This window comes from Pistacia vera, unplaced genomic scaffold (assembly GCF_008641045.1).
Source record: "Pistacia vera cultivar Batoury unplaced genomic scaffold, PisVer_v2 Contig691, whole genome shotgun sequence".
Taxonomy (NCBI): Eukaryota; Viridiplantae; Streptophyta; class Magnoliopsida; order Sapindales; family Anacardiaceae; genus Pistacia; species Pistacia vera.
Window position 1 is genome coordinate 156841 of NW_022196547.1, and position 12498 is coordinate 169338.

Here is a 12498-nt window from a genome sequence, read left to right on the forward strand (position 1 = left end):
TTGTAATCAACAATTCATAAAAATGTGCTCGATAATCTCTTGAAGATACTTTTTCAACCTTATTTCATAAGTTTGTTAGGTTTCTCTTGAAATATATTGCTTCGGTGCAAGACGAAACCAAATATTTTCTTCAAAGGGTCAACTTGGGCTATAGTAAAATAAAGAATGTTATTCAAAACTAATAAAGGTAAAAAATTTATCCATTTATTCATATAAAATTATAATGATCCCTAATATATTTTTATGTTAAATATTTTGTGAAAATATCTTTATCTATTTATTTAAGATATACTGTATATCATTTATCTATTGATCTTTTGATTCCATATTTTGTTTTAAATAGTTTTAATAAAAATTACTTTGTTTTTAAAATAATAATACATAAAAGTATCAATGGTAAAATCAACTTAATATAAACATATTTGGTTATACATATATAAAAACAATATTTATTTTTAATTTTAAAGTTTATAAATGGCACTCAAATAAACAATTTGTTTTTTATTTATTTATCGAAAAAGTAGAAAAAGAAAAAAGAAATGGAAATTAAATACATAACCCACCGAACAAGCAAAGTATGAAGCCCAACAAAAATTACTTTATATATTTATCCATAAAAGTCTTAAAAGATAAAGAATATTATATAAAATTAATAAATGTAAAAAATCATAGATTTATCCATACAAAATTTATAGTAATCTCTAATATATTTATATGTTAAATATTTTATGAAAATGTAACCTTTATCTATTTAAGATAAAATTTATCTGTTGATGGATGAAACTCATCATTTATTTCTAGTATAAAAGAAGGGTTTTTTAACTGTTAAAAGACTTAGTTAAATCAATTTAACATAAAAAATAATACTACACATACATCATTATCATATAATATTTCTCATATAATATTAAATGAAAGTTTAATTTTAACTTTAAATTAGCTAATCATATCTTATCATATAATGTTGTATAAAAAATATTATATAAAAATAATGTATATATAATATTACTCATCATTTGGTTACGTACCAAAACCAATATTAATGTCCAATTTTAAAGTTTTGGATGAAAAAAAAAAACCGGTAAAAATACACTTTGACTATAATCGTATGTTAACAGGATGTACGTGGCATTTCTGATCTGAGCACCTTGTTCGCTCACATCACAAGTTAAATCAATTTAATATAAAAATATTTGGTTATATACATAGCACACTTTGACTAAAAATTATATTAACTCGTTTTAGAGTTCAGTTTACACTTTAAACAGCTCAAAAATTTGACCAATAGAGAAAAAATAAAACGTACTCCTCCTGCCTGTGTTGTCAATTGCATAATCGTATCGTACAGTCGAGGAGTCGACGGCAAATCCATGGCTTCCACCATGAAAATCGTGTTCGGACTCCTTACATTCGTCACTTTCGGCATGATTATCGGTAACTTCTGAAGATCTATCTGTTCTCTTTTCAACAATTTCTCTCTCATTTTTTCTTTTTCTTTTTACGTTTTCTTTCTAAATCTGATTCTGATCTTGACTCTTTCAGGCGCTTTGTTTCAATTAGCGTTTATAAGAAAGCTTGAAGATTCATACGGTAATTTGTTTATTCTAAAAACATGTATTTGGAGTCCACTTAGAAAATGATTTTAACAGTTTTTTTTTTTTTTTTTTTTTTGTTTGTTTTCAATTTAAGCTTCTTGTTATGGCTGAGTGACTTTTTTTAATGTTTGAAATAGTTTGATTGTCGAAATAAATGGTTTATTATATTGTTTGTGGAGATCATCAATGTATACGGCAAACATAAGAGAACTGAAATTAGATTGTAATATAATGGAAGGGACTGTTTACTCCTTTTTATGTTTCTTTTTTCATTTTTTAATTCGTAAAAAAATGAACTTTTACAAACGAAGTTTTGAAACAGTTTTTCGTTGGAAGATTTATACTTTTTGTGATTTCATTCTTGCTTTCGTTTCATGTGAGCTACTGTTAAGTGAATTGATAAGCAACTTGTACATACATTCATTTCTTTTTCTTACTTAATGCCAATTTTTGGACCAACTCTAGTAGACATTTATTCTTTGTCTCACTATTCTCAATGAGTGCATTGTCATTTTGAATATTTATGCAAGCTGAGGCACATTTTGTGGCTATATATAGACTCAGCCTGGAACATTTTGGATTTGGATTTTTTTTCTTCTTTTTTTGCTTGTTAAGTTAAGATGAAACTCTCTCAAAAATATTATTAAGATATAGGAATTACTTTAAAACATCTTAATGACTGACATTGAGATGCATCAAATCTTTTTCCAAAAAGAAAATTATTCTTCTCTAAATTTCCAGACTTTTCTTTGTTATTGGAATTTGCAGTACTCTAGAGACCCCAAAAATAAAAAAGGAAAAAATAAAGAAGGATCATTTGATGTTTCAACTATTGGTTGTTAAGAGTACATTGTTTAGCCGTTTCATTTTGTTATGTTTAAGTAATCTTTTTCCCTTCTCTTTAGTCCGTTTGTTTTTCTGGGAATATTTTTATCTGCCTAACAGAGGAATCTATGCTGAGGTAGTGATCTCACCTCTCATATTGCTGCTCTTGTTCATGGTTAAGTGAGATACAATTTGTGTATGTGAAACAATTTGCATTTAGACCTAGCTTATATTACTCCTGAGTACCTTGTTCGCTTGCTAGCCATTTTAGTCATATATGTACTTGGCATTTCTTATTCGTCTTGCCTTGGACTAGCTTCTCTAAGAACATAGATTTGTGAACAGGATGCATTCATTTGAGATGTAATTATAGTTTGTAAATTATGGTTATTCTTCCATCTTCATATTCAGCAATTTTATACTGCTTTGATCTATCCTTGGGATGTCGCATTGTTGGTTAACATTTTTAGTTTTCAGTGTGCTATATCTACTGTCAGTTTCCTATAAGAAAACACATTGCTTGACAATGTTGGCTTTCTTGGCTCTTTTACTGTGCTCTGATATAATCTGTTTCTTATTGTGCTCATATTAGTTGAATTACTTAAGAACCATATCCTTTATAGGCTCCGCGTTTCCATCATTTAAAAGAGTGCATAAACGTCAAAATGATGGCTACCTTCAGTTTCCCAGAGGTATATGGTCCCTGTCAAAGTTTCTATTATATAAATGCAATGAAACATTTCTCTACATAATTGAGTTTTACACTAGGAAACTCAGATTTTAGCCGAAGTTGATATATTTATACCTATGTCAGTATTGCTTTCTAGTGCTTTCGTGGTAGATTTTGTGTTCATAGGATTTGTTTCCTATGTGGACAATGAATTGGGTTTCTTTCTTTTCTTCTAATGAAATTTTATTACCCAAAAAAAAAAAGAAAGAACTGGGTTTGGTGTCCTAATTTCTTTTACTGTTCTATTACATTAATATTAAGAAAATAAGACATTCGAATAACTATAAGTGATTTCTTAATGCTTTCACCATCTACTTTTTCCCTCTCTCAAGAGCAAAACTTAAAATACCTTTAACAAATCTAAGTTGGCTCACTCACTTATGTCTTGTATAGACATTCTGACATGTTTTTGACTGAAAAGGGTTTATCTTATTAATATTAATTGTTCATCATCAATATCAACAATACAAAACAGTTGACTAACTTTGGAAGAGAAAAAAAAAATTAAGAATATAATGAGGAAAATTAGGCAATTCTTGTTCTTTTGCTTCTAGTTTTCAGTAACATAATAATAGGGAAAAAATAGAGAACCAAGAAATATCTTATCCAAACAGAGTAAGATATCAGAACTTTATAGCATAGTCATTCTTAGGTAGGTTGGGTTGTCTTGAGTTCATTTTGATTTCAGTTATTTGTGCACTGAATTTCAAACTTTTGGTGACATATTTGTGCACAGAATATTTGGTATTACTTATTATGGTTATGTTTCCAAGTTTACAATATTTTAGTTGCTTCTCTTAAGTCGTTTGATATTGAATTTGTTGTTGGATGTGTTGGGTCCATACACTTCTATACAATTTGATTTTTAATTTTGACTTTCCTTTTTCTTTCTCAGGTGTTCCAATTTGGAATAATGACAAAGAAGCTGAACTCTTACGTCTTGGATATGTATGTTTTTTACCATCCTTTTCATCACATTGTCCAGTTGTCATACCTTAACTCTTACAATTTTTGGAATGTTGCTCTATGTAAAGGAAGAAAACACAAAACTAAAAGGGTAAAGAATAATAAAAACTCTCTCTGGCCATTATGATTTAAAATTGTAAACTTAGCTGGTTTCAGCTGTTCTTGATGGGATTGAGAAATGGTGTTAGAAACTGATGAGCAACCAAGGGGAAAGGATTACCGTAGGAAGAAGTGGGGTAAGAAGCAGGGGAATAATTGACATTTAGGAGGTTAGAAGAATTTGTTATGAAGGGATAGGTGGCCTATGGAGATTGGAGAGAGAGGAATTCTGTTAGGAATAAACTTAGGTGCCAGGAGGGAATAAAAGGGGAAGAAGGGAAAAGGGACAGGCATTTGAAAAAGTTGATTAAGGATGGATAGGGGAGGTGACTGGCCCTCGAAGTCAGTATTATCATTTTGTTTTCTTTCTTTTACTTAGCTTAGCTTATTTGCTGGATTCTCAGTTGGGGAATATTGTAACAGAGTGAGTATATTTCGGATGTACTGTTTTGCTGCCATTAATATAGAGATTCCTTGTTTTGATTGTGAGTGGGATTGGAACTGTAGCTAGATTGTAGTGTATTTGATAAGTTGCAGGTCAGGATCTCATCAGAAACACTAATTATTCCTTCTTAGATTCTGTAGGAAAATTATTATGCATGTGGCATATACCCTTTTTGGTCAAAAAGTTGGGGATTGTAATATGGTTTCATTTAATATTCCACCTGTGGTGCCAGCAATATAATAATGCACAGTTGTGATTAACATGGTAAAATGTGTGAGATAGTGATAGTGCAAGCTTTAATTGTGCTGTGATTAACATGGTAACATGTTTTTCAGCCTGCTAATGTATTTTTCTCTTATTTTGTATATTATTTCTTGGGGCTTGGGAGAACTTGGTGTTTGGGTTGTCTTCGTATATATTCTGTTTGTCTTATTCTGTACTTGTAACTGTATCATGTATAGTCCTTCTCTCAAGCAAACAAATGCTTTATTTGTATTTTCTCATTTTGTTCGACTTGCAGAAGTACTGGTCTTGATATGCATCCAACTGTCTGGATGATAGTGGAATTGCTTTTTCCTAAGTTTGTTGCTTAAGATGGTTCTTATAACATTTCCTTTTCTTTGTTTATAAACTGATTGGCCAAGTTTAATATTTTTTTCTTTTTGTTGATGTAGGTCAAACCTGAAGTACTTAGCTGGTCACCTAGAATTATATTACTTCATAACTTTTTGAGCACGGAGGTATTCTTACTTTGTTATATATCATTAATATTGCTGACTCATAACTGTATATTTAACCAGGACAGGGTCTAGATTATGGGTCCTAATGCCAATAGAACTGAAAGAATATCTTAATGTTCTGGTAAATATAGAGTGGTAGAACCAGTGATCATATTATTTTTATTAGGTGCATAAAAACCGTTGGAATTAGCTAGCACAGAACTGCTCTGTTCTTATTCCACATTCCTGTATTCTTTTTTTCTAGTTAAAGAATAATTTGTGTTTTCTACAATCAGGCTTTATTTAAAGTTATCGATGGTTTCATGTAATTTTCTATATAATTATTAATTCTGAAATTTTATTAAACTATTGACTACAAAATTTATTAGTTGTGCACCAAAAAATGAAGTTGGTTTGCAAAAAAATATTATTTGTGAGATTTTTTTAATCAACTGTATATTTTTTGTTACCATTTGCTAAGGAGCTGAATTGTGGGACAAAGTTTGGCTTCTTATGTGAAGATTTTTCCTAAAGCATATTTTCAATCTTTTCTTTTATTTAATTTTTAAAAAATATTTGTATTAACTGGAAAAAGATTTTCATAAGAGTACACTTCAAGCTGTCTACAAAACAAGGGGCACTTCCAAGGTTTCACAACTTTATAGAACTTTTGACCAGCTCAAAGTAATTAAATAAATTGTATTCAACCAACTATTACATACTAAGAAGATTCTTTTAACCAAAGATATTGAAAACTCTTTTTCCGGTCAACCCATCTAACACCTATAATGTGAGAGGGGTATTGGTATCTACTATAGATGCATTACAAACTTTTTCTGTTTGATAATTAGTAATGATGAAATTTATTTGCTAGCTTATAAATCTATTGTGCAATGCTACGTTGCCAATTGATGCTGTTTAACTGGGGTTTGAATTGATAACTTCATGGCCTTTGCAGGAATGTGACTATCTTAGGGCCATAGCCCGTCCTCGTCTTCATACCTCCACTGTAGTTGATGCAAAAACAGGGAAGGTATTTCAAATAGATCATACCTCACCTTGTAATTTAAATTGATAGGCTTAACAGGTTTCTGTTGTATACTAGGGGCATTTTTTTTTTTTTTTTTTTTGATAGCATAAGTTATCATGAAGACAATTCATCATTTTGGTCATAGATATTGACTCGTTTTTTGTCAACATTTTATTTACTATTCAATCCTAGTAGAGTTTCTTATTTGAAGAATGTCCTTGTCTTTCCAAGTTTGGTAGGGTTTCCCATATGAAAGATGGGTTTAACTTACCAAATTTGCTAGACTTTGACATATGGAAGACGTGTTTATCTTTCGAAATTTGGTAGTCTTTTAAATAGGAAATAGGTGTTTATATTTCCAAATTTATTAGTTTCTTTTACTTTCACAGATGCTTCAGTACATTAACCTTATTTAAGTTCTTCTTTTCAGGGAATCAAGAGTAATGTAAGGACGAGCTCTGGAATGTTTCTGAGTCCTGAAGAGAAAAAGTACCCAATGATACAGGTTTGTTCTTGTCTGAATCCTGAAGCTGTTAAGAATTTAAAAAAGTATTGATCGGCTTATGTTCTTTGCTTGTTCCACTTTTAGAGATTTTTAATCATGTGTTGTCCTTTTCAACAATGCATGTAATTACTTTAATGTTGTATTATTTATATTATTTGAGGCTTTTAGCTTTGCTTTTGGTTGTTACAGTTGTAAAATTCTGCCCTAAGCTCTTTTCTTTCTGTATCTCTCTGTCTCTTGGCATAGACAGGCAATTGAAAAACGTATTTCTGTCTTTTCTCAAGTACCAATTGAAAATGGGGAGCTCATCCAAGTATTAAGGTGGGTATCTGAGTTATTTAATGTAAAGTATTTGTTAATGGGCTGGAAAACTGATACGTTTCAGTATCAAGGCTAACATCTGCAGCAGCACAGGTACGAGAAAGATCAGTATTACAAACCTCATCATGACTACTTTGCAGATACTGTAAGTTTTTGGTTTTCTTCTTTAAATTGTTGATATTATTTCCATTAAACTAGTTCCTGTTAATAGGGTCATCATATTCCTGCTCACACGATATCTTGTTCTCAATGCTTTTTTATTTTCTTCCACCTTAATCTTTGGCAGTACAATTTGAAGCGCGGTGGTCAGCGGATAGCCACAATGCTCATGTATCTGAGTGACAATGTTGAAGGGGGAGAAACTTATTTCCCAATGGTAATGACTCTAGAATGTGATGCTTATCCTCTGTTTTATTATTTTAGATGTATGAACTTAGGTTTAACACAAAGACTAAATTTTTGCTATTGCGCATACGTATGCACAACTAATCCCTATTTCAATGAGTTTGCTGAGAATTCCAATGTGTGGTATAGGATGTATCAGAAAATTGAGGCATTGACGAAGCTTTAGCCAATGCATGCTGGTAACCCATTTGGCATCTAACAGACTGCATAAAGTCCATTATTGCTTTCTTGTTATGAAATTAGAAACAATCAGGGTTTGGATGATGAAGGGTTCAGCAATGCTGAATCATCTGTGATTTCAGTGGTGTTTAAGAAAAGGAAAAGATATGATGACATAAATTTGAGTTTCTTTCGTCTTCGTTAAATTCTTGCGTTAATATGGTGGTGTTCTATCCATTACATTGTGTATATATAATGTTGGGTGATAACATGTTAATTTTCTGTCAATTCTTTTTGTTAATTTTCTGTCAGTTCTTTTCATTTGCATGATTAAAACTACATTTTATCACTGGTTATGTCAGGCTGGCTCAGGTGAGTGTAGCTGTGGTGGGAAGACTGTGAAAGGGTTGTCTGTAAAACCAATAAAAGGAGATGCGGTGCTTTTTTGGAGCATGGTTTGTTCTCTTTTGACTGCGTATTTTCATTCTTTTTAGTGAATATAAATTATTATTTTTTTACAATCGTATTTGTTCTCTTGTTGCTTTGGCAATTGATTGTCTTCAAGTTGTTATTATATTTTTTTTAAATCCTTTTCCCGTCGTTTCATTAGCAACTTGATGTATAGAAAAGTAGGCCAATCAAGTATTTATATTTTACAATGCAACCCCATTGACTATTCTCTCTCTCACTTCGCACATTATCTGGCTACTAGCTCCTCTGGAGAAATAAAAGAACTTATAATTTGTTGTAAGTTTTCGTTTCAGTTGGAGAGCATGCATCTGATCCTGTTTATTTGCTTTGCCAATGTTGCAATGGATACTCTGTTATAATTATCATTTCAATTCCAGAGTGTGCAATTAGTGATTAGTAAACCTTCTTATTTGATTTGTTCATTGCATTTTCTGCTCTAAACCTTTCTTTATGAGGTTACTCCGAGAAATGTCAGGATTCAGAACTTTTTATAGGATAGTTGTGTGATTCTTTCAGTCACTTAAAAATAAGAATCTTGAGCATGTTGTGACACTTGTCTATTGTTTGTCTTTCCTGAAATTTTGTAAAGTGCCAATTACCATGGTGTGATCTTTTGCTTGTTCTTAAGACTTTTGTGGTACAAAATAATATCATAGTTAATTACTTGCATGGTGGTCTTTTTCATTTGAGTTCCCTTATAAGAAGTCCTTCAACGTGTGGAGCATGCCCCTAATTGGACTTAATATGATGTAATGAAAGTTGTCCCTAATTGTCTTTGTTTGGCTATTTTAGGGATTAGACGGACAGTCGGATCCAAATAGCATGCATGGAGGATGTGAGGTTATTTCCGGAGAGAAGTGGTCAGCTACAAAATGGATGAGACAAAGAGCTTCTGGCTGATTTTTTTTGGCTTCCCTTCAAAATATGATTAGGGTTCTTCCCTTTCTTGGATCTCAATATACATCTCTGGGGTTAGAGAATATGATTTTGTTTTAGTCATTAGAATAAACTTTACATAATAGTTTTAAAGTTAATGCCGGTGTCGAAATTGCTAAACCACACCTTGTAATCAAGTTCTATACAAGATTAGAGGTGTACAGCCTGTATGAACATTTTGATATCAATGTATACTATTTTTTTTTGTTTAAATTTCATTTAGTGAGGACCAAGGGTGCCATTGTTGCGGAGCTTCTCAATTTATAGATTAGATTCATTGATGTCCTAAGGTCTTCTGTAAAATCTCTAGATTGATTTATAATTTTTTCTTAAAATAGAATGCTGACTTGAAAATCCTCTTTTTTGTTTCATTCCTTTCTGTCTTGTTACCCCATGCTGTCGCTTGTTGCTGCTTTTATCGAAGGCAAAAGAGGGTTAAAAGGAAGGTGGTTTTAGTGTTTTGGGGAAAGGAAAAAGTTACTTTATGTTTTATGGTAGAAAATTATATTATTGGGAATACAAACCCCAATGGATTGAATTTAATATAATTTCAGGTTTATTTTATAAACTCGTCATAAATTGGGTAAACGAAACAAAAGTAGGCCGAACAGAAATTCATTTTTCCCACCGGAGTTTGGCCGACCACACTTCACCATCCTTGAATAAAAAACCATCAAATTCCCACCCAGCATTAGTCTCCGTCAGTGTTTGTTTGACAAGCTTTGACTGCTTAAATACCATTTTTATCCTTGTAAATCTTTATTATAATATTAAGTAAATTAAAAAATTACTTCTTAACCCCCAAATTTATAAAATCAGTAAAAGTAATCACCAACATCCAAAGTCTCAATCACCACACCCTCTTCTTCACTTCTTTCATTTCATTCACAGCCTCTTCTTCGCCTACTACAATTCCCTTCTTTCATTTCATTCAGAGCCTCTTCTTCGCCTACTACAATTCCCTTCTTTCATATTCACGTCACAAACCATCTCCGAATACTTCAAAAATCAAGGTCCATTTGTTTAACTTTTTAGAATTGTATTCTATTATGAATAGGATAGGATATGATTTAATCAAATAGGATGAGATTCTGAAAATGTGTTTGGTACATTTTGGGATAACATTTTCTGAAAATATTTAGATTATTTTTAACCCCCAAAGAAAAGTTTATAAATTAACAAAAATACCCTCACCCAAACAACTAATTGTCGGCAGCCGACCACTATCGCTGAATGGTGGCCGAAGTCGCGGGAATGGCACATGATCGACTGGATCTAACCGATCGTGCACCGATCTGGCCTATTCCGATTAGAACCACGGCCAAAGATCTAGCCGCTGACCTAACCATTTTCGGCCACATCAACACACGACCAACAAGATCAAATCAGTCGTACACCATTTTGACGACTTCCGGCCACCGTTCGACGGTGGTGGCCAACTGCCGACAATTAGTTGGGTGGGTGTGGGTGTTTTTGTTAACTTATAATTTTTTATTGGAATAGGTAATTGTTAACTGTTTTGAGTTAAATAAAACATGATTGGATTTTGAATTGAATAGTCAATATTAAAACAAACACGTTTTTAACTGGATTGGATAGGATAGTAGGATATGATAGTAGAATATGATAAAGTTTGAAAAGTGTACCAAACAGGGGGCAAATTTTCACATAATCCAACACCTCGTAATGTCAAAAGTTTATTTTTCTATTTAGTTTATGTTGAGCATGTTACTGTTTCTAACGTTTGTTTTATTTATGCAGTAGTTCCTAACCTATTATTTAGGAACTTTGTTAATGTGGGTTAGTGATTAGTGATGTGGGTTAGTGGTTAGGGATGTGCATTTATTTAAAAACACTCCCGTTTTAGGGTAGGTGCTTTAAAGCCAATCAATTATTGTAGAATTGACTTTTTGTAATAATGTTTATTAATCAATAAAAAAACAATTTCTATTATATCGTGTAAATCATAATTATATGCATTGATATATGTCCTTAGGATAGTAAAATTGTGACGAGGGTATCAAGTGTTTCAAATCTTGATAGTGAGAACCCTATGATCACATATGGTGACCATTCTAGAAATATTTGTAGCCCCAGTGTTATTCTAACCAAAGACACAGATAATATGGTAAAACTATCATAGTGTTGAACGAACCTGTTGAAAGATAGTGACTAATCTCACTTGTCAAGGTTGTTTGTCGACAACCTAGTGCAACACATAGGTGCTTGCTGTAGGCAAGTTTACTGAACAGACCCAGCAGAGGATTCCATATGGATGGTAATCCTAGTGTCTATGGAATAAATCCTCTAACGAATAGTGGTGCATGTGATCCTTAGACTTGAGATCATCGAAGCGTCTTTTGCATCGATTAGTGTAGTTTGACACTAGCCCAACATAATTCTATTAAGAGCTATAAATACAGTAGTGATTGACTACATCAAGGAGTGTATCAAGACTATGGTGGATTGACAAAGGATTCATCACTGTCGGGTACAGGAGAAGTTATCTCATGCGCAATTCAGTAAATGACAATGACACTAAATCTGTGGCCACAGTGGGATTGAGTTGTTGCTTAATCCAACTTATTATTCCGATCATGGTCCAGTAACTGAATACAAACATATCGAGGATAACTGAGGTTGACACTATTTAAGTACCTCAGCCTCGATGAGATAACGTATGATAAAAGGATTTGATTGCATGGTAACCATATCGTTGATAGATAGTTAGTTCGCTGAATCCGAATTTATCGGGTGGCCATGATGCCTTATTAGAGGCTAACCTTGGTCTGTGTATAGTGAGACAATTGATTGGTGTCAATCGCGATACTATTCACTATCGATATGATAATAAGCCTATAAGTCACAAACTTAGAAGACAGTTTAAGGATGATAACTTTTTAGAATGGAATATTCGTCTTTTAGATGAATAGGCATATTGGTAATTTTGCTGTGTAATTAAATTTACTGAGGTTGTAGCCTATGTCCAATTTTATTATACGAATAATTTAGCAAAATTATAAATTTAATTATTAGAGTTAAAATAAATATTTAACTAAATAATTAAGTTGGGTTAACATGCAATTCTACCTAACGTTGGGTTGATGCTAAACTTGAGGGGTGGAATGGATATTTTACTTTATTATATAAGTAAAGAAAAATTAGGTTTTCTCAACCTAATTCATTATTGAGTCGTGGAGTGTATTTTGAGAGAAGAATTTTTCTCTTCTTCTCAATTCACTTTCTTCCAAGCTTCTTGTACTCCTTAAAGCCAAGAATTAATTCTAGCAAA

The 12498-nt window shown here is 32.1% G+C and overlaps 1 protein-coding gene across 2 annotated transcripts; it reads left to right on the forward strand.

Annotated features, from left to right (window-relative positions):
- Positions 1–1231: 1231 nt before the first annotated feature.
- On the forward strand, positions 1232–9419 carry LOC116113856 (prolyl 4-hydroxylase 1). 2 transcript variants are annotated; one of them, XM_031400018.1, is made up of 12 exons: positions 1232–1434; positions 1543–1590; positions 3044–3112; positions 4046–4098; positions 5335–5400; positions 6338–6412; positions 6840–6914; positions 7165–7235; positions 7329–7380; positions 7522–7611; positions 8162–8254; positions 9063–9419. In XM_031400018.1, the coding sequence occupies exons 1-12, from the start codon at positions 1371–1373 to the stop codon at positions 9168–9170; spliced, it is 864 nt and encodes a 287-aa protein (XP_031255878.1). In that variant the 5' UTR covers positions 1232–1370; the 3' UTR covers positions 9171–9419. The 2 variants fall into 2 exon arrangements, with proteins under 2 accessions (XP_031255878.1, XP_031255879.1); XM_031400019.1 differs by lacking the exon at positions 3044–3112.
- Positions 9420–12498: the final 3079 nt, after the last annotated feature.

What these genes read in the sequence shown, in the direction of transcription:
- LOC116113856 (XM_031400018.1), top strand. Translation starts at nt 1,371, where the DNA reads ATGGCTTCCACCATGAAAATCGTGTTCGGACTCCTTACATTCGTCACT. An exon ending in AAAAGTACCCAATGATACAG is followed by an intron (nt 6,915 to 7,164) that starts GTTTGTTCTTGT and finishes TGGCATAGACAG; the next exon opens with GCAATTGAAAAACGTATTTC. An exon ending in CGGTGCTTTTTTGGAGCATG is followed by an intron (nt 8,255 to 9,062) that starts GTTTGTTCTCTT and finishes TGGCTATTTTAG; the next exon opens with GGATTAGACGGACAGTCGGA.